Source organism: Cricetulus griseus, chromosome 8 (genome assembly GCF_003668045.3).
Source record: "Cricetulus griseus strain 17A/GY chromosome 8, alternate assembly CriGri-PICRH-1.0, whole genome shotgun sequence".
NCBI lineage: Eukaryota > Metazoa > Chordata > Mammalia > Rodentia > Cricetidae > Cricetulus > Cricetulus griseus.
In genome coordinates, this window is record NC_048601.1 from 92548368 (window position 1) to 92568467 (window position 20100).

The window sequence follows — 20100 nt, forward strand, 5'->3', positions numbered from 1 at the left end:
TCTGTGTTCAAATAGACATACCAACAAAGGGCATTGTAGATATTCTTAAATTTAAAGTTTTTATAAAGTGTGTGTGTGTGTGTGCATCCATGTGAGTGTTTGCATGCACACATACGTGTGTGTGTGTGTGTGTGTGGAGGGAAGGGAGACCTGCATGCCATGGTGCACATGTCGAGGTCAGAGGACAACTTTGTGGAGTCAGTTCTCCCTTCCACCCTCACGTGGGTTCTGGGTCCCAAACTCAGGTTGTCAGGCTTGCATGGCCAGTGCCTGTACCCACCGAATTTTGTAACCCTTTACTCTTTAACGCTCTTCATTTCCAAATGTGAACTGTGCTTGTGTACATACAAGTTATAAAATAAAATAGCCTCAGAATTTTCTTTTTGATTATTTCAATTTTTTAAAATTATTTAAAGTCAATGTAAATAATTCATTTCTTAGATATAAATTAATCATAATTCCTTTTGCATACATTTTTAAGTTCCAAGGAAAAGCAGCTCTTTCATTATATAATTCATATTCTGCTAAAACATCTTCTACATAATTTTCTTACAGAAAGGAATAATTATCTCTCTTTAGTTACGTATGTCATTTTTTGGATAACAATAAAAATGAACTAGCTTATAAAAGTTTTGGTGTTATTAAGCATCATAATAAACCTACATTTAGAAATTCCTACTTCATTTTTCTCAAACAAAGAACTTTTACTCTTTTTTGCTATCAAAAAAATTATCTTAAGCTGTGTATTACTTGACTGAAAGGAAAAAGTAACATTTCCCAAGCTTACCTTTTTCATATCTTCTTCATTTTCACCTTTATTTATTTAAGTAATAATTTTATCTTGTAATAGATATTCATTTAGTTCATTAAAAAATACATTTGGGGGGCTCGGGAGATGGATCAGTGGTTGGGAGCACTGGCTGCTCTTCCAAAGGACCCAGGTTCAATTTTCAGCACTCACAAGGATGCTCACAACCATTCCTAGCTCCAGTTCCAGGGGATTGGAAGCCCTCTTCTGGCCACACAGCAACAGGCAAAAAAGTAGTGTACATACATACATGCGGACAAAATACATATAGAATAGTTTTTTTAATTTAAGAAAAAATAACCCAAAAGATTTATTGTCCGCTATGTACAAGGTACTTTCCCAGTGTTAAGTATTTAACAGTGGCCAGACAAAAATCAGTGTCACTGTGAAATATACAACTGGGGAGACAAGGTAGTTGTAGCTTGTTAAAATCAATTTTCTAAAAGAAACAGAATGTGGATACAGGGGGTGTTGAGACTTGTGATGTGGTGATGCAGAAGTCTGCAGTGGAAAGTCTTTGAAGAAGGAAGATGTCTGGGAAACCCAGGGCCAGTCCCACAGTTCTGGGGAGCTAGGGGCTCAGTCCCGAGAGTTACTGTGGAAAATGCCAAAGACGTTAAGGAAAGGATCATGTTATAAATGCTTGGCCTATATAATCATCTTTCTTTTCTATCTAATTTCCTGGAGAATAATCCTGCCTTTCTTGCTCTGTCCAGAAATACTTGCTTTTCTTTTTATGAATTTAATGAGTAGTTTAGACAGCCCGGCTACCTTTAGAGCAACCACATGTATCATTTAACCAGAGTTTGTTGTTATAGGAAAGTTCTCACTCCCCTTTTCAATGCCACTTAATTCCTCATGATTTGACATCTGCTCAGCCCCTGACTGCTGTCCTGGTGGTGACTAAATGGTTCAGTTGCCACTGCTGCTTTGAGAATTCTCTTCTCGCCATTTCTCAGTTTCCCTGCAGCTTTCCACTGGTAAATCGCCACTTTTAAGCCATTAACTTCCATCAGCATATTTTCACAAATAAAACCAACTAAAAACAAAAGTGAACGACCTTGAGTTTTATCAATTCCTTGTGTATTTTTCTAGAGTGTATTTGCTGTGGCTCTTTGTTCAGCTAAAGTAAATTATTTGCCTTCTTTGAAATGACCAAGAATCTAAACAAGTAAATTAAACATTGTTGGGAGATGGCAGAGAACATTCAGTCAAGTTGATTCTAACAAACTGAGTTAGAATTCACTGTATATGTGAAAGAATGTTTGCAGCCAGGTGTTGGTTGAGCACACCTTTAATCCCAGCACTTGGGAGGCAGAGGCAGGCAGATCTCTGTGAGTTCGAGGCCAGCCTGGTCTACAGAGAGAGTGCCAGGATAGGCTCCAAAGCTACACAGAGAAACCCTGTCTCGAAAAACCAATAAATAAATAAATAAATAAATAAATAAATAAATAAATGTTTGAAAACAGAAGTCTCATTTCTTAGCCTCTCCCTTTAAACAGTTGTATACTTTCTGAACTTCAGTTTCCTCTTATGCAAACGGGGACTAAATGGCTACTTCAGAGTCTCACTATCATATTGTTTTGAGAATGTAATAGAATAATATTTGAGAATGTGCTAAAAAAATGGTGCCACTGAGTGTTCCTTATTCTATTAGAATGCATATGTATAGCTTTTACATTTTTTTATAAAACTTAAATATTACTTAAGCTTTTTATGTCTGGGTAACTGCCAACATTTTTGATTTGCCTTTTGGACCGAAGGGCCCTGTAATGTTTCTTTTTGAAGTGACTTCTACAATGTAAATGAACAAGTCTTGGCTGCTACCCATCAGTGCCATGGTGATTTTACACTGTGTTGCCATGACCTCTGGCATGTACCTCAATAGGAATTGATTCGCCCTTACTTTTGATTACAGCTGTTAGCAGCTGGGAATAGGCTTGGTTGGCACGTTTACATCTGGGCACTAGCAGCAGGGCACTAGAGCCTCATATCCTTCAGCCTACCTGAGAGTGAGAAACTTGGTATGGAGCACCTGTGGCCACAGGTGTGTGAAGCACCAATTTAGGAGAAATAGTCGTGTTGGCTCGGGATCATGGCTGCAAGACACAAGGAGCTTTGAGGAGGTGGGAAGAAGTGTTCCCAGTGTGTGGCTAGATGTGGAAGTCAAGGCACCTGTGGAAATTCCATTTTCAAAATATAAAGGAATCAGAGCATTGGTTTCCAAACTCAGCTGCACATTAGTCACTTGGGAGCTCCAGACTTGTAATGCCCACCCTACCCCATCCTACCTGCGAGTCAGCTTGCTTGGGGTGAAAGTGGGAGTGCACCGTAGATGCTCAGAGATGCCCAGGTGTCGTTGATGTTGCAAAGCTAGGGCCTCCTTAGGTATATGCAGCAGTGCTCTCTCTTCTTTTATTGTATACACTGTCTCAGACTTTACAATTAGTAAGGGTTTGATGAGTCTATCTTTGAAAACGGTTATTTTTCTCATACAGATTCGTGTGCTACATTTTTTAAGAGTATGTACTGTTTGTTTTGGGTTTTGGTTGTGTTGTCTTATGTGGTTGTGAAGTTTAAATTTCACCACTGATCCAATTTTTTACATGTTTATATTATTTTTAGCACTTATTACAGATATTTACCTGAGAGCTTTAAAACCTTTTGGATTTAAGGCACAAAATAAAGTCATCTTTATAGATATTTATTAGCTATGAGTTTTGTTCATTTATTTGAATTATAAGGGCTGTTTTAAGAGTAAAGCACTAAGAATCAGTTGATTTTTACATGTCTGTTTTCATTGAATTATAAGGGCTGTTTTAAGAATAAAGCACTAAGAATCAGTTGATTTTTACATGTCTGTTTTCATTTTTCTCCATTATAGTAATGTACTGTTACAAGCTGATGAAAATGCTTGGGCTCAGTATGAACCTGCAGAAATCCCTTGTGTACATTAATGTTTACTGATGTGTAAGATACTGCATGTGTGAGTGAACAGCTAGACCTGTGTGATTACTAATCACCACACCATGACTGAAGAAACATTTCCCTAAATACCATGGTTAAGTCAGACTTATGTCATCTAATAAAAAAAAGGAGGTGACATGAAGGGGACTTTCTAAGTGCTTTGATTACCATTGTTGGCAAGAGCCAGAATTTTTGCCTGTATAATTTGGAGTATCTCCCTAAAGTTTGCATACGTTCAGTTGGTCACAATGTTTTTTTTTTTTTTAAAGAGTTCTTTTTTTGTTTATTTTAAAGAGCCTGAAGCCCTTGTCTCTTATGCTGTCGCAGGATTGTAAATCATGGGATCACAGTGTCAGTGTTTGGCTTAAGTCATAGCATCCAGTCATCCAGTTTTGTGGGTTTTGTTTTGTTTTGCATTTTCTTTTGTGTTGTCTTCAGCCATCATTTTGTCTTATCATCTTCAATTCTAGAGCAACCTGACAGCAATAATGATGCTACTGAAGTGGGCATCCTTGTCATTCCTGAGATTAGTGTCACAAATGTGTCCGGAGAGAGAGCCGGGAATGGGGAAAAAGGCAGAACACTGGGCGACATTGGTGCCCAGCATATGCAGGGCGTGCAGGAGACAGCCACAGACCCTAGAAGTGAGAGCAAAGGCTTGCCCGAGCTCAGGAGGCAGAAATCTGTGAGAAAGGTGATGGAGGATGGACTGGCCCCTGCTGGCAGAGTGCAGTTTTAGCAGAGCACTTTATAGCTGCATCCAAGGTACCTTGAGGCAGGGGCACTGTGCATGCTAAGCAACAGTTGCACAGCCACAGACGATCTGCATGCCATCTAATGAGGTGCATGGATTATGCATTGTAATTTCTCAGCGACTTCTAATACTGTTTGCAATGACCATCCCTATGTGGTCTTTGAGAATTTCTTAGAGAAACTGAGGCAGAAAATTGCTTCTTACGTAATTTTCTGCTTAAGTTTTGGAACTAAAATGATTTTTTGCCATCTATTATATGAAAGGTAATGTGTATAGAATTTTAACAAGTTTTGAACTTGTGATATTTACAGTGTATGTATATATTTTTTAATTCTTTGAGTATTTGTAATGGAGACTACAACCTCCTTTAAAAACAACAACAACAACAAGAAGCCTCTTTAAATGTTCTCCTGTTTTAACTTAAGTTCCTTGGTAGGAGCTATGATAGAGAGGTCACCCCTAGTTTATAACACCTGATAGTTTTTCTAATTGCTTCTGCTCTTTGCATGCATAATAGGAGAACTCTTTCTAAAAATGTAGTGGGGGATAGTTTACAGCATGCTTTTGGATTAATAATACTCTAAATCACTGTCATTTAACTATAATGAACTGGTTTTCCTTGACATTTATAAAAGTTTCAATTTATCCTTTGATTTTGTTCTATAATCTATTGCTTTAAGAAATTCTGCTAAGGTATTGATTTAAATGTAATTGACTTGGTATTCTTTTAAAAGTTGCTTAAGATACTTAATGATAATTAATCTTTGTCATTTCTTTGTTTAGGAGATACAGAATTAACAGGTCAAGAAGAACTGATGGAGATAACTGAAGTTGACGAGGGATTTTATTCCAGGGCTGCGTCTAGCACCAGCCAGTCGGGTCTATCAAACAGTAGTCACAATTGTAGTAACAAGACAAGTGTAGGGAAGAACCAGAGACGGTCGGGAGGAAGCAAAGCTGGAGCAAAAGAGAGAGAAACTGCAGGGGAGTCTTGCAGAGATCACTTTGCTCGAAAACAAACCCAGAGAGCCCAGAGCGAGAACCTTGAGCTTCTCTCTCTGAAGAGACTGACCCTGACCTCCAGCCAGTCCCTGCCCAAGCCCAGCAGCCAAGGTTTGGCTAAGACTGCAGCCACTGTGTTTAGTAAGTCCTTTGAACAGGTCAGTGGCGTCCCAGTCCCACGCAGTCCCTCTCCTGCCGTCAGCTGTGTTGCTGGGGCAGATGCCCATAGGTTTTCTGCTTGTAGTCTCCAAGAAGAAAAGCTCACTTACGTGTCAGAAAGGACTGAGCTTGCCATGAAGTATCAAGCAGGTCCTCAAGGACCCCCCAGTATTAGCATCACTTTGTCCGCAGATTAACTTGTAACTTATTTTTCTCCTATGAGTAGTGAGGCTGGAAAGATGGCTTTGCTCCTTTATGAAAGTACCGAGTCCTCATGCCTGGTCCTGGCAGGAAGCCTGTGTCTCGAGTTCTGAAGGCTCCTTTGACTATGAAGGGGAAAATGTCTAGTTTGCTGTAAGCTGAGACATACATGGTCTTGTTATCTCCTGGGCACCCTTATCCCCTTGGTTTAAGTTCTTTATTCTTTTCTTTTCTTCCTCTTTCCTGTTAGTTGTATTGTTCTAAGATGATCAGGGTGACAATAAATTTTTGTAGATGTCTGAGTTGGTTACATCCTGGGTGAGGTTGTTTTTAATACCTCGTGTTTTAGTGTCTGTGTATTTGCCCTGAGAAGTCAGAGAGTCTCTGTGTGAGAGGACTCGGCTGTGGAGCCTGGACAGAGGAGCAAGTCCCTGAAGCCACGATGACAAACAGGCATTGAGAAAACAGAAGCGATGAGAGCAATGAGGATGCCAAGTGCCAGTAAAAGCTCTGTGGCCACATCATCCTTAAGATGAGGACAGTTTACTCAGATGCTGCAAGTTGCCTGGCAGGACAGTTGCCAAGGGAAGGTGGGAGGATTTCTTCTGTTGGTGTCCTGAGAACATTAAACAGCAAAACTGAGATTGCTGGTAGATAATGTTTTCAAGTGTTTGATCTGGATTCCACGGGTGAAAGTCCCTTTGGGTTTCTAAAGTGTAACCAGCCATGAAGCTGATTGACTCTGCTGCTCGACTTTGGAAATCCACTGTAAATCTTGCAACACAGCTCCCATGATACCAGTGTCAAGCATTTAATAGTGAATTGTCTGCAAATGAAGGAAATAGATAATTTTTCATCTACAAAAATGTGATAAAAAGAAGATGAAGCTAGTGAATATGGACAAAGGATATTTGTGCATTAACTTAGGATTGCTCGTGTTTGTCTTCTTAAATTGAGCATAAGAAAAGAATGTACTTCTTGTTTGTGAGCTTCCAGTGTTCTTGTCATGATGTAGAAAGAATAATTCAGTTGCACACCCACCTCTGCCAGTCAGACCCTTAAACCGAGAAAGGGTACCAGGCAGAGGCTAAGAAATGTGTCTGTAGCTCTGGAGAGCTCTGTGGCTCTGGACGGACTCCAAGGCTCTCTCTGTACCTGTGCTGTCATCTCGGTTTGACTGTCGGTGAAGCCGGTGTGCTTGAGTGGTGATCTGTAGTGAGGGGAAGCAAGGTCGGTGGGGATGACCTAGGAAGCTGACCACTTCTTGGTTCCATTGACTCTTAGCACACCAAGGTTTCCTTATTGGTAGTCCCTAGCTGTGGTCACGAGAACATGCTTGTGTTTCCCTTTTGAACCTGAACATGTTGTAGAGTGCAACGTATTTACAATTGAGATATGGTTTTAAATGCTTACCTACCAATTTAAGCCTAATTATCAAAGACCTGAGGGGTTTTTTGTTTTTTAGCATAAATGAGTTTAACATTTTAGTTTCAGTAACAGAATGAACTGTTGGCTTAAATGTTCTCTAAAGTTATAAGGTAACTAGACAGTAAAATTGATATTGGAATGATTTAATAGTAATCTTATGTACAGTTAAAAATGTTTGTAAAATGTCACTGTGAATTTCCTGTTGTCTACTTATAACTCTTTAACGAAGAATTTTTCTTACACATAGTTATGAGCAGTATTGATAATATTAAGAAGAAATTGAAAAGATTGTCATTAGGCAAGTTGAGGTGCTTGTTTAAGCATAGAATAAGTTTAAAGAAACATTATCTGGCATAAATGAGAGATTGGGATAATGTTCAGGTTCTATAATGAAACCTCATTTTGATATTGTTCAAGACCTTTGATACTCATGTGGTTCAAAGATCATTGGTGTTACCTGTTATCTTAATAAAACTTCACAATTTTAGGGGCAGACCTATTAAATCAAAACTGGCATTTTAACAAGGTCCCAAGGGATGCTTGTGTGCATTTGTCTTTGTGAAGACAGTTTCAGAGTGCTAATTACTTATCTAATACGCAGGAGTCTCAGTGGTCTCACGGTCCTCAAGCACAGATATTAGATACTGTTTTTGACAGCTAATTAACTTTTTAATGACATTGACTTGTTACACCTCATTTTAAGTTCCTAGTCCTCACTTATTTCTGTAATAAAATATAGTATCTTTTGCTTCTCTTGTTGACTATGAATGAAACCAGAGCCTTGGATTCTGGTTTTAAGTGGAAAAGGCTCTGCCTTTGTTCTTGAACTCTTACTTGATGCACAGAATATTTGCATGTGTTCATTCTCTTTTACAAAATCTGCAACAGCTTACACCATGGAGTGAATCTGAATTTTTGCTACAAATGATTTACTCTGATTTATTCTCTGAAGTATGGAGTTATGTTAACAATAAATTATTTTATACTACTTTTGATACTATTTCAAGTAAGGATTGTGCACATTGAAGGCTTTTTATAACAGTTGTGAAAGTCGGATGATATTGCTTATGGCAACAATTGTTATACTCACAACTCTTTCCCTACTTGTCTTTCAAATGTGAAAAGTTGGGTGGCTTTGTGGGTCACTTTCCTATAAAGTTATTAAGTATAGACATTTTGTGGATCCAGTGTAACAGCTTTTACCAAGAGGATTCCACACAAAACTGGGCCCGGCACCCTATAGTTCAGATCTAAGATGGGTTCTTGAATTAACATGACCCATGCATTCTTAAAGCCCTGCTGCCTGGGCACTCCTGTGAAGTGTGCCCAGCACTAGCCTCTGAAACCCAAGTCAAGAGAGAAGAAAAGTAGACTTTCCCAAGGGTCCTGCTTCCCACCCGGGTGCCTCCCTTCCTTTCCTGGGAGCCTCCAGAGAGCACCCTAGGGTCACTGGGACGCTGCTTAAACTATCTATCCGTCTCTGTAGCACCAAAGAGCAGGGAACATTTCCTTGTCCCTTCAATTGTAAAGCAATCACTCTGCAAATAATACTTAGATGTTAAAAGTTAAATTAAAGAGAGATATATCTTTAAATCAAAAAAAGATACAAAAGATCCCAGATTAAAGGAATTTTTGCCCATTTTGGGAAGTCATAACTAAAATGTTGAATGGTAAATTATGGAGGAAAGTGTTTACTCTGAAACCTGATTTTAAGCAAAGAGTTGAAGTAAGGCAGCTTAATGTTTAGATCTATAGGCACACTAAGCATCCATACAGGAAAGCACATTAAGGAAGCATATGTTAAGTATTGTAACAGAAAAATATGTAGAAAACACAATGTTGGGTACTAAGGCATTGTAGATAGAAATGAACGTACAGTGTTGTCTTCCTAGTTAGTCCTTTAGTGAACACAAGCTGACACTTGCAGCTGTGCTGCTGAGTGCTGACACAGTGGGCACTGACATGTGTGCTCAGTACTGCTCAAGGCCTACCAGAGTGTTCAGTGTGCTCGCTTCTGCACGCTGTCACTTGCACATATCCCAAAAGACTAAGAGCGAACAATTTGAAGCCAGTTTTGTGTTTTACAGTAGAGTGCTATTGCCTCGGGTCTGGATTGCAGTTGTTTTTTTTTCTCCTCTCCCCCATACTGTCTCTTGTTGGAGCTGACTGTGCACCTGTGACCTTCCCTCCTGATCATGTGGTAATGCTAAACTCTTCTCACAGATACACTTGTTTGTCATTGTACTCCTAGAGTTTACATTCCTAAGAATAAACATGACTTTGGGTATTTTTATGTGCTCTCTATGTTTTTAAGGTATGAAATAAACTGGAGTTTTTTGAAGTTTCATACATTTGTATAAACATTCTCCATATGCAGTACTTTATACATCGTGTTTCCTCTTGTTTTGTTGAAATAAAAACTAAAACATGATTTTTCCAGATCATTTTATTCTTTAAAAACTGCTACAAGAGTTTGTGAACTTTGAAGCGGGAAAGACAAACCTAAGCTAGGGTGAGCCCAGCCACTGGGAGCTGCTGGGGTTAGCCAGCCGATGGCTCTCACTCCTGGCTTTATGTCTCAGGATGAGGAACTGGGGGTGGGGGTGGGGGTGGGTTGAGGCAGTGGCTGATTTGTTATGCCAGAATCAAACATGGACAAAGTGGATAGGATTGCCTTTAATGAGTTTATCTCTGAGTGCAGAAGGCTGCCTCTAGACCTGAGCACATGCCTTCAGGTGTGGGTGCGCAGAGTAGAGCTGGGTTGCTGCTGGCTTCCAGATGGTAGGATCCATCACAGTATTTTCATTTCTTGGCTGCGGGAGATCACAGTGGCATTCCCGATCTGCATTGTGAATACTGAAACAAACTCCATTAAAATGGAACCATTCTAATGGGCAGATGATTGTATATGTGAGTCATTCCAGCTGACCTAAGGAAAAATAGGCCAGGAAATACTTCCTTAGCTGCTCTTAGAAGATGGCTTGTAGAACCAGCACCTGACAGTTTAAAGACTTATAACTGTACCTTGTGAAATGTGCACTCTTCTGGTGACTGTAGCTGGCTCGCCTAGGAGAGTCTGACTTTGTTAATATCTGCATACCTGGTTTATAATTATTAGTAAGGCCTGTAAATAGCTAGTCATTCCATAATTTCTCTTAGATTATTATTGTGGTTATAATAGCTGATTCGTCACTTAATTACTCAAAGCAATCTTGAAAAGTGAGCAGCACCCCATTTTACAAAAGAGGAAACTGAAGCATTCTGGGAGCAGGTGCCTTGCCCAAGGTCACCAAGTATTGGGTGGCCACGCCCAACCTTGAACACAAACTGGCCTTACAGCATTGTTATTGCTTAATAAAAGGATCTAAGTCCTGTCAAATGGACATGTATTTAAAATTTATTTACTCCATATTAAAGTAAAGTGAAATTTTCATGAAACTAAATGATGCTATATTTTTTAGAATATGAGATAATTGTGTTTCATTAGTAATCAGAATGCTAGTTATTGCTATATTAGAAATAGGCTAATTCAAATCAAAGATTGGTAAGTTTGGAACTGGTATTTGTATTTATCTGGAGAAATCATTAGTGCCTGAGACAACTGGGATTGTAAATTGCTACAAATGAATCAGTGAGCAAGCAGTTCAGCAGAATCTTTACCCATATCCTCTGACCTAGCAACCCTACCTTATATCTGCATTAAATTTGACACAAATGTGTAAATGCAGAGTGTTCATTGCAGCATTGTTTGTAATAGGGAAAAAAAATCCAGGACTTTAAATGTCTCATTTAGTACATATAGTGTAATATGATGTAGCCATTAAGATTTTATTTATTTATTATGTATACAACATTCTGCTTCCATGTATATCTGCACATCAGAAGAGGGCACCAGATCTCATAACGGATGGTTGTGAGCCACCATGTGGTTGCTGGGAATTGAACTCAGGACCTCTGGAAGAGCAGTCATTGCTCTTAACCTCTGAGCCATCTCTCCAGCCCCCATGATGTAGCCATTAAAAATGTGGATCTTGGGGTGGGGTGAAAAAAATGTGGATCTGCATATGTCGTATACAGCATGAGCCCATTTCATTATATTTATGTTGAATAGTTAATGTATAATATGTATAATACACATACAGTATGCATGAAAGAACATTATTTCTCAAAATGTGGTCTAAAGACAGGCTTGGAACAGTTAAGAGTGCTTGCTGGTCTTCCTAGCACCTACATCTAGTGGCTCAACCAACGCCAGTTCCAAGAGATCCAGTGCCCACTTCTGGTCTCTGTGGGCACCCAAACACAAATAGCACATACTCATACATATTGACCACACACACACACACACACACACACACACACACACACACACACACACACCATGCACCACACGCATATAAATAAATTCTTAACTGTCAACAGCCTATGTTGTGAAAAACTGATACTCTAAAATTGGAGATTCTTGGGGATTGTGCTAGTTTCCAAGAATCATAATCACTCTGCGTGAAACTTGGAAACCTGTATTTCTAGTAAGTTCCTCAACTTAACCCAGAGTTTGTCCCAGTAACTACCAGCATTGGGTTAGGTATTTGGTGGTGGTTTGTTTTTAGAAAGCCTTTTCAAAGAGATGTGGTATTTTTAGTGGAGCTTCCCTAAGATCGGTGGTCAGTGACATCACTGACAGAGACCTATAGTGAAAAACAAACAAACTATTCTGGCATAAAAAAAAAAAAAGAAAGAAAGAAAGAAAGAAAGAAAAAAGACTACTTCCTGTAGGAGAGTAAGGCCCATCAAGTCAACAGTCTCTTTTAAAGACTACTTCCTGTAGGAGAGTACAGGCCCACCAAGTCAACAGTCTCTTTTAAAGACTACTTCCTGTAGGAGAGTACAGGCCCACCAAGTCAACAGTCTCTTTTAAAGCACCTTTGCTATTGTTTCACTTCAGATGGCTTGTCAACAAGACAAAACTAAACAGAGCTTACTATGTGAAGGTTGGCATCTCTGGGTGCATCTGCAGCCTGGAGCAAGGTACTTGCAGAACTTGTGCAAATAAGCATCTCTGTCTTGAGGGAGGGGTTGGGTTTGGAAAAGCCAACATTTAGGATTCATGGTGGCAGCAGGGATGCAGAAAGCCTTGCACTGAGTCAACCTTGCACTGAGAAGCAACTGCTAGGAATGTAGATTATTGTTTCCAGTCTGTTTAGAGCAAAGAAAGAAATGGAGACACTCCGTGTTTACTTCATTCACTTCCATTCTACTCTTTCCTGGACACAGATTCCCGGAACCAATAACTAAGCCAGGTCGATAGGGACACTGCCCATGGTAGCTGCAGCTGATGGGCTTGAATTCTTTCTTTTTTACAAGGGTGGTAAGTCAGTGTGTAGCCAGTGTGTACTGACTTCTCAGGGTTAACCTGAAGATCCATCTCCACAGTTTTCTTCCGAAGCATCTTGACCCCAACAGCCCTTGGGCCTAACTGGTTACTCTAGTAGGGTCTCTACAATGCATTGTGCTTGTGTTTTCCCTAGTGAAACTTTAGTACACACTGCACCACAGAGAGCAAAGATGTGCTTTATGAGGTGAACTCTGACTCTAGTCCAGGGAGGCAGCAGAAACACATTGCTTCTCATGCATTCAAGGGAAGTCAGAAAACCAATTCCCTCCCATTTGTCTGCATGGAGAAGATTGTAAAATGTGATTAACGTGATTCCTATGCCTGTTTCTCCATATGTTGCAAAATATGTTTCTTTTTCCTCAGAGCTATAATGGAATGGAATGATTTTTCTACACTAGTGTTTCGCATTAACTTTAACTTTGTTTTGTTGTTTTCTACCATATCGTTCTCTCCTGTGTATCTGGTGCACTTGAGTGATAATGAGATGGCAAAATAGGCAAGATCCGTCTTCCGTATCACACACTCCCCTTGCCTTGCTAGCTGTGTCTGCAGCTGGGTCCACTGTGTAATGCCCTGGGCCATCCGAGCACTCATCTGAACTCTCTTGCTGACAGTTTAACCAGCAACTTTCTATTCCTGACCCTCCTATGGTGCCACATACTTGTCGATCACAGTTTCTTCTTCTCTCCTTTGATTTAAAAACGAACCCCCTACCATATATGCCACCACTTTCTTCTTTTGTAATTCCACACAGGTTCAGAATCCTGAATCCTGTTTCAATAATGACTTCTTTCCCTAAGCCTTTATTTACATCAAGTTGACATCCATAAGACCTTTGAGTGGAGAAAACAGCCAGAAAGAAAGTCATGAGCTGCACCTGCAATGGGAAATAATGCACTGTGAGTTCACCAATGAGAAAAAACCATTCCAGCAATAACGCGCAATGCACTGGGATAGTTGGATGAAGCTGTGCTATTAAATCCCCTTCAGAGGCAGCGAGAGGACAGCAGAGCCAGACCAGGAATGCAAGTCATGCTCTTGTCTGCTCGGGGAGCCATCCTGAGGTGCGGATCTGCACCCTCTATACCCATTCAGGTGCTTGGGGACATGAAAGAAACAGGTCGTGTGAAGGAAATTTTGGAGCTAGAGGTATGACTGGATTTCTTATAATGGGCTCATATTATAAGAATAATTGTTTGCCATAAATGCTAGGCACAGGCCCCATTGTGAAGGAAGCCCTTAACAAGCACATAATTAAAATGAAGGTGGGTGGGTGCCCATGGGGCTCGTTGGCATCCCTGTTCAGTCAGCAGACAACCGTGAGGGAAGAGTACTGGCTACCCTGGATCAAGGCTGTGCACAAATGTCAGCAACAGCAACATGGAAGGAGTTCCATCAATGCCGCCCTCTCAGAGAGGCAGCTGTCTGTCTTCCCTGAACACGTCATCACTCTGAGTCTGGATTTAGGTTTGCTTTCCCCAAGTATTGGGGCTTCTCTGTGTAAGACCAGATACCCTGCTTACCATCTTGGTTTTCTCTTAAGGTTCCTGAAGCACCTCACCTTAAAATGTCCAGAGAGAGTCGGAGTTCCATTTCTAGTAACATTACAATGGGCAATTGTACTTCTCATTGCTGGGACAGAACACAGCAAGAGCAGCGTGAGGAAAGAAGGGTTTGTGCTGGCTCCAGTGTGAAGGTAGAGGCCGTCCATCAAGGTAGAGGAGCTGTGCGTCAGGAATGGAGGTTCACGTGGTATCCGCAGCCAAGGAGGTTTGATGAATGCTGGTGTTCCCCTCGTTTCTCTCTTATCCAGTCGGACACCCCAGCCAACCTGCAGGGTGGGCCTTCCCCAATCCGTTAATTCTTTATAGAAACACCTTGACAGACTCACTCAGAAGTGTGTTTGCGTGGTGATTCTTAATCCTATCAAGTTGACACTGGCAACCAGAGTAATTAACATCAAATGTCCCATTAGATAGTAAACAAGAACGTAAGGAAAGACTTTCTACATTTATTTATTAACTTATTGTGTGTGTGCACACATGCCCACCCGTGCGTGTCACGAGCTCTGGCCGAGTTGAGAGGACGGTGTTGAGGAGTTGGTTCTCCTCTGCCCTGTGAGCCCCGAGGATCAAGTTCAGCTCAGACCTGGCAGCTGTGGCCTCACCCACTCACATCTCACTGGCCCAGCAAAGACTTTCAAAACCAACGTATTTCCTGGGAATGCTGGCCAATTCTAGAAGAAACCCTGAAGATGTGAGATTACTTTCTGGTCATCTTATTGCTTCAGGGAGCTAAAAACTGGATGGCAGTAATTTCCAAGTCATGAGAGAGGACTGAGAGAGTGCTTATGCCCTGGGTTAGGGCCTTAGAACTCCCTACCATAGGAATAAAGCTGAAGTTGCAGACGCGTGGGCAGAGAGCTCAGCACTCGAGAGGTTGAGGCAGGCGGATGAGGAGCTCAGAATCAGCTGTGCTTGCAGAGCAGGGCGGCTCAGTCCCCTCCCCAGGTCATCTCAATTTCTGAAACCAGGTTCAAGTTTCCCTGTGGCTGCCTGACAGTAAAGATGTACTGCGGAGGGACAAACAGCCTGTCATCTTGAACTTAGAGCTGTATAGTTTCTCAAGATCAATGCGTAGACTACCTGAGGTTCCATGGCAATGCAGCACTTAGAAGAATAAACAACACTGGATAAAACTGCTTGAAACCCAAGTCTGAAGCTGCTGAAGAACTTGGAGTTGGGCTTTGGCTCGGGTCTTGGAACGTAGCTTTCTAAAACGCTCCACCTTTGCTACTCTGTGCTTATGCTCAGCAATGCGGTTTATGTTGAATGCCTTCTTTGGGGAGTATGGAATTGTGATGTGTGCAGCAGCCATAACACAAACTTTGGACAGTAAGTGTCTAATGAGCATCCAGAGCTTGGCACAATTCCGTGCTGGCTGAATAAAGCACAAGATGTTGTCCTCTAGGGAAAGGAAGCTCAGGCCTTGTTTCCCCCAGATCTCTCCCTATGCATTTTTCTTCCCTTTGTTGATTTGGCTTCTCATTGTTTTGCTGTAATAAATCATAGCCTTGAACACAGTTGTAAGCTGAACCTTTGGAATCCTTTTGTGAGTCACTGACTGCAGGGGTGAGATGCGGGGTCTCCCCATGCAGAAGATAGTCAGAAAAAGGGACTGTATTCCACAGCTGTTTCTTTCATTTGGAATTTGCCAATTTTTGACACAAATTAGAGCAAAAGACTCTAGTGAAAAAAAATTAGTGAAAAGAGTTACTGCTAATTATCAGAGAAGTAAACACACTATGGCAACAACACACAGAACTAGAAACAAATAAAGGCTGCCAAACCAGCCAGAACTTGAGAGAGCAATGATTCCAGTCAGGGAGAGACTCAGAAACAAGTCTGGCCCTCATGGCTGACCCTTGAGGGGATGTGTTGTTGTATTCATCAACTTCTCAGAGCAGAAAGACTAATGAGAGAAGAGAGAGATACAGAGACAGAGGCTGAAAGCCAGAGCCAAGGCTTTGGTTTTGATCTTTTCACTGATTGTGAGATTGAACAGGCAAAAAGGAAAAGAGCATGAGTGCATTAAAGAGGAAGATACATAGCCGGGCGGTGGCGAACACCTTTAATCCCAGCACTTGGGAGGCAGAGACAAATGGATCTCTGTGAGTTCGAGGCCAGCCTGGTCTACAGAGCAAGTTCCAGGACAGGTTCCAAAGCTGCAGAGAAACCCAGTCTCGAAAAAAAGCAAATAAATCAATGAGGAAGATACGAGTATACGTCTGAGAAGCCCACTAACGGTCAGACTGGGGATGTAGCATGGTGATAAGGCAGAGGCTCAGCACGTGTAAAGCCCTGGGTTCGACGCCCAGCACCAAAAGAACACAACGAAACAACAGGACACCATAGAGCTTTACCGTAGAAACAGGCAGGTCAGAGTCAACTAAGCCTTATAAAGTTGTAACCTGAATCAAGTCAACTGAACTATTGATCTGCACACCCCCATTCTGTCTTCCCACTAGGAAACACCATGATCAGGTGTAAAATGTGCCACACACAATTCTAGAATGATGAGAATTACAAATTCTGAGAGTCATTGAGAAGAAAAAGGAATTAAAACAGATTCACAAAGCCAGGCATGATGATGCATGCCTGTAATCCCAGGATTTGGGAAGTTGAGGCAGGAAAATCAAGAGTTCTAGAACAGCCTGGGCTGCATGCCAAGCTCCAGGCCATGCTGGTTTTACACCCAGACCCTGCCTCAAAACAACCAAAAGGCAGCTGATCCACAGATGGCCTGTCTATTTGTGTTCTAAGATTTGAGTGAGCTCACATGGAGAATTTGATTCTTTTGTTTTATTTTCTGAACATGTTCTTAAAAAGTCATTTAGGGGCAAGAGAGATGGCTCAGTGGTTAAGAGTACTTGTTGCTCTGCAGAGGACTAGAGTTCAGTTCCCAGCACCTACATTAGGAGGCTAACAGACACCTGCAACTCCCCCTGGGGAGTGGGGGACCAACGCCCTCTTCTGGCCTCTGTGGAGACCTACAGGTTCGCACATGTGTGTGTGTATGTAGGGGCATGTGCGTGCGCTCACACACGCGTGCACGCACACGCGCGCACGCACACGAATGCGCACGCCCCTACATACATACATACACACATGCTCACACACCTTAAGGAAATAAGCCGTTTGGAGCCAGGCATGTTGGTGCACAGCTGTCTTCCCAGCACTCAGGTGACTATAAAGCTGAGGCTGGCCTGGGCTACATACTGAGTTCTATGTCAGCCTGGATTATATGTTGAGAACCTGTCACAAAATCAAAACAAACTGGTACAACCACAATGGAAACCAGTGTGGTGGTTCCTCAAAAAGCCAAAATGGTCACATGAGCCAACTCCACCATTCCTGGGCAAATCCCTACTTCAGAGACCCCTGAAAATACATGTTCATTGAGACTCTGTTCACAATCTAGGAAACGGAACCATCCTCGTTGTCCATAAACTGATGGTGAAATGGGAATCATGGGAATTTTTCAATAAACAAGAATAAAATTATGAAATATGAAGGAAAATAGAAAGTTCTGGAAAACACTATACTTGAATGTAGTAGCCAGCTCCAGAAAGACAAATGCCACATCTTCTCCTTCACAGGCAGATCCTAGCTACAGGTTTTTAGAGTACTGTTCTTAACACTGGATAAAGTCCAGAAGACAGACAGGGGCCGTGAGAGTTGGGGGGTGGGGTAGTATAGTAGACCATAAACGACTTGAGATGGAGGGTAGAGCACTTTGGGCAGCAGGGTCCAAGTGGGAAAGGGGTGGGAAGGTAGGAAGGAGGGAGAGGTAATTGGGACTAATAATAGGTGGAAAGGTGGAGTGGTGGCGCACGCCTTTAATCCCGGCACTGGGGAGACAGAAGCAGGTGCATCTCTGTGAGTTCGAGGCCAGCCTGGTAACAGAGTGAGTTCCAGAACAGCCAGAGCTACACAGAGAAATCCCGTCTCAGAAAAAAAAATGTAGAAAAGCCATACAGAAACATGCTATTTTATACATTTATTGAAAATCTAAAGACAAAAAAATGGGTCCACAAACAAGCCAATTATTAGTGTTATCAGAGATGGACTTACAACTAGGTTTGATCAATGAGTCATGAGAACCAGGATCATGTGTGCATGAGTGTGTGTGTTACCCGTGTATGCATGTTCACGTTGTGCGTCTGTGCTGTGGAGGCCAGAGGTTGATGTCAGGTGTCTCAGGTGTTTTTTATTGCTCTCCAACTTCTGTTTTGAAGCAGAGTCTCTCACTGGACCTAGAGCTCAACAATTGACCAGACTAATTGGCCAGCAAGCTCCAGTCCCCCTTTATCCTAGCACCCCTACCCCAAACTCTATCTGCCAGGAGATACACTATGCAGCTAGAAATCATAAAGGAGTCAGTGAGCTCTACTGACATTATCCCACCGTACTTTAAAGCCAATGAGATGGCACAGCAGGTAAAGACTCCTGATGCCAGCCAATCCTAACGAGTCTGATCCCTGAGACCCACGTGACAGAAGGAGAGAACCGACTGGCAGGCTGTCCTTTGCTCTCCACACATGCCCCACGGTGTGTGTGCGTGCTCTTTGTTTAAAGGCTGTTTTGTCTGCCATCTGGGTAGCATTGCAGCTTCCCATGCTTGCAGACTGTATGGCTGCAGGTTCCCAGCTTGCTGTCAGTGTGACATCTCTTTTCCTACACTTTTGCTTTCAACTTGATGTTTTTGTCTTTTAATCTGAAATGTGTAACACACTTGAGATCATGTAGTTGGATGTTGTTACATTTCTAGTATTCCATTTTCTGCCTCTGGGTGAAGTAATAATTCATATTTAATGTTATCATTAATACAGTTGGACTTAACCATTGCCAGTCTGAGTTTCCTCCTCTAGGTCTCGTGTCTTTTTGTTTTATTTTATTTGTCTATGTTCAAATGAACGTTGTCTGGGGCTGGAGAGATGGCTCAGTAGTTAGAGCACTGGCTGCTCTTCTAGAGGTCGTAAGTTCAATTCCCAGCATCCACATGGAAGCTCACAACTATCTGTAACTAGTTCCAGGGGACCCAATGCTCTCTTCTAGCCTCTATGGGCGCTACCACCACCTGGCACACAGACACACATGCCAGCAAAACACCCATACACATAACCAAAGAAAATAAATCCTTAAAAAGGGAAAAAAGAACATTGTCTATTACCATGTTTAAACATATTTAATGATTGTGTCCACTGTGGCCTTCTGTCTTTGTCTCAGTGGTTGCCCTGGAGTTCACTAGATACATTTTAGCCTGTCAGAGTCACTGTCAGATGTGTACTGGCCTCATCCATGCCGTTGTTGTTATACATACCATGTTTTCTCTGCTCTACAAAGTCAGGAAAACATTGTCGTAATCGTTAGTTTATGTGACTGTATATGTGTTGCTGATAAAAATAATGTCTATCAGGTATGTATTTCTATTTAGCGCTCTTGCTTGTCGTTCTCTGTGCTTTTTGCTTGTTCTCGTGAGTTTGAGTTTCCATCTCTGTCACCCCCGTTACTGCCGGCACATTGCATTGCTCTGTGTCACAGGCTCAGAAGCATGCACATATGTACATGTATAAAGATTTATGCTCTTGGCTTGGTAAGCCAGCTAAAATAACAAAGAAGAGTTCTGTGTCTGCTCGGGAATATAGTTCTAATTTTACCCACACTTGCCGTGCTTTCAGATGCACTCAAATTAATCTGAGTTTATTTTGTTTTAGCCTGATGAATTTCATTTAATATTTTTCCTCTCTGTCTCTGTCTCTCTTCTATGAGAATCCCATATAATAATACATCATATCTTGATCATCCTCACCCTTTATTCCTTCAG

The 20100-nt window shown here is 41.6% G+C and overlaps 1 protein-coding gene and 1 long non-coding RNA gene across 6 annotated transcripts in view; both read left to right on the forward strand.

Annotated features, from left to right (window-relative positions):
- Fam126a (family with sequence similarity 126 member A) overlaps positions 1–9750 on the forward strand; it is a 79239-nt gene extending 69489 nt beyond the window's left edge. For 4 of the 5 annotated variants that reach the window (XM_027429572.2, XM_027429571.2, XM_035448925.1 and 1 more), the window contains one exon: positions 5313–9750. In XM_027429572.2, the coding sequence (XP_027285373.1) occupies positions 5313–5887 (575 nt within the window). In that variant the 3' untranslated portion in view covers positions 5888–9750. Of the gene's footprint in view, positions 1–4245; positions 4541–5312 lie in introns of all 5 variants that reach the window. The other variant, XM_027429573.2, reaches the window with a different exon arrangement.
- A 1468-nt stretch (positions 9751–11218) lies between these two features.
- LOC118239281 lies at positions 11219–15796 on the forward strand. The gene is made up of 2 exons (XR_004771143.1): positions 11219–13863; positions 14258–15796. It is a non-coding gene; the product is annotated as an uncharacterized LOC118239281 (long non-coding RNA).
- The last annotated feature ends 4304 nt before the right edge of the window (positions 15797–20100 follow it).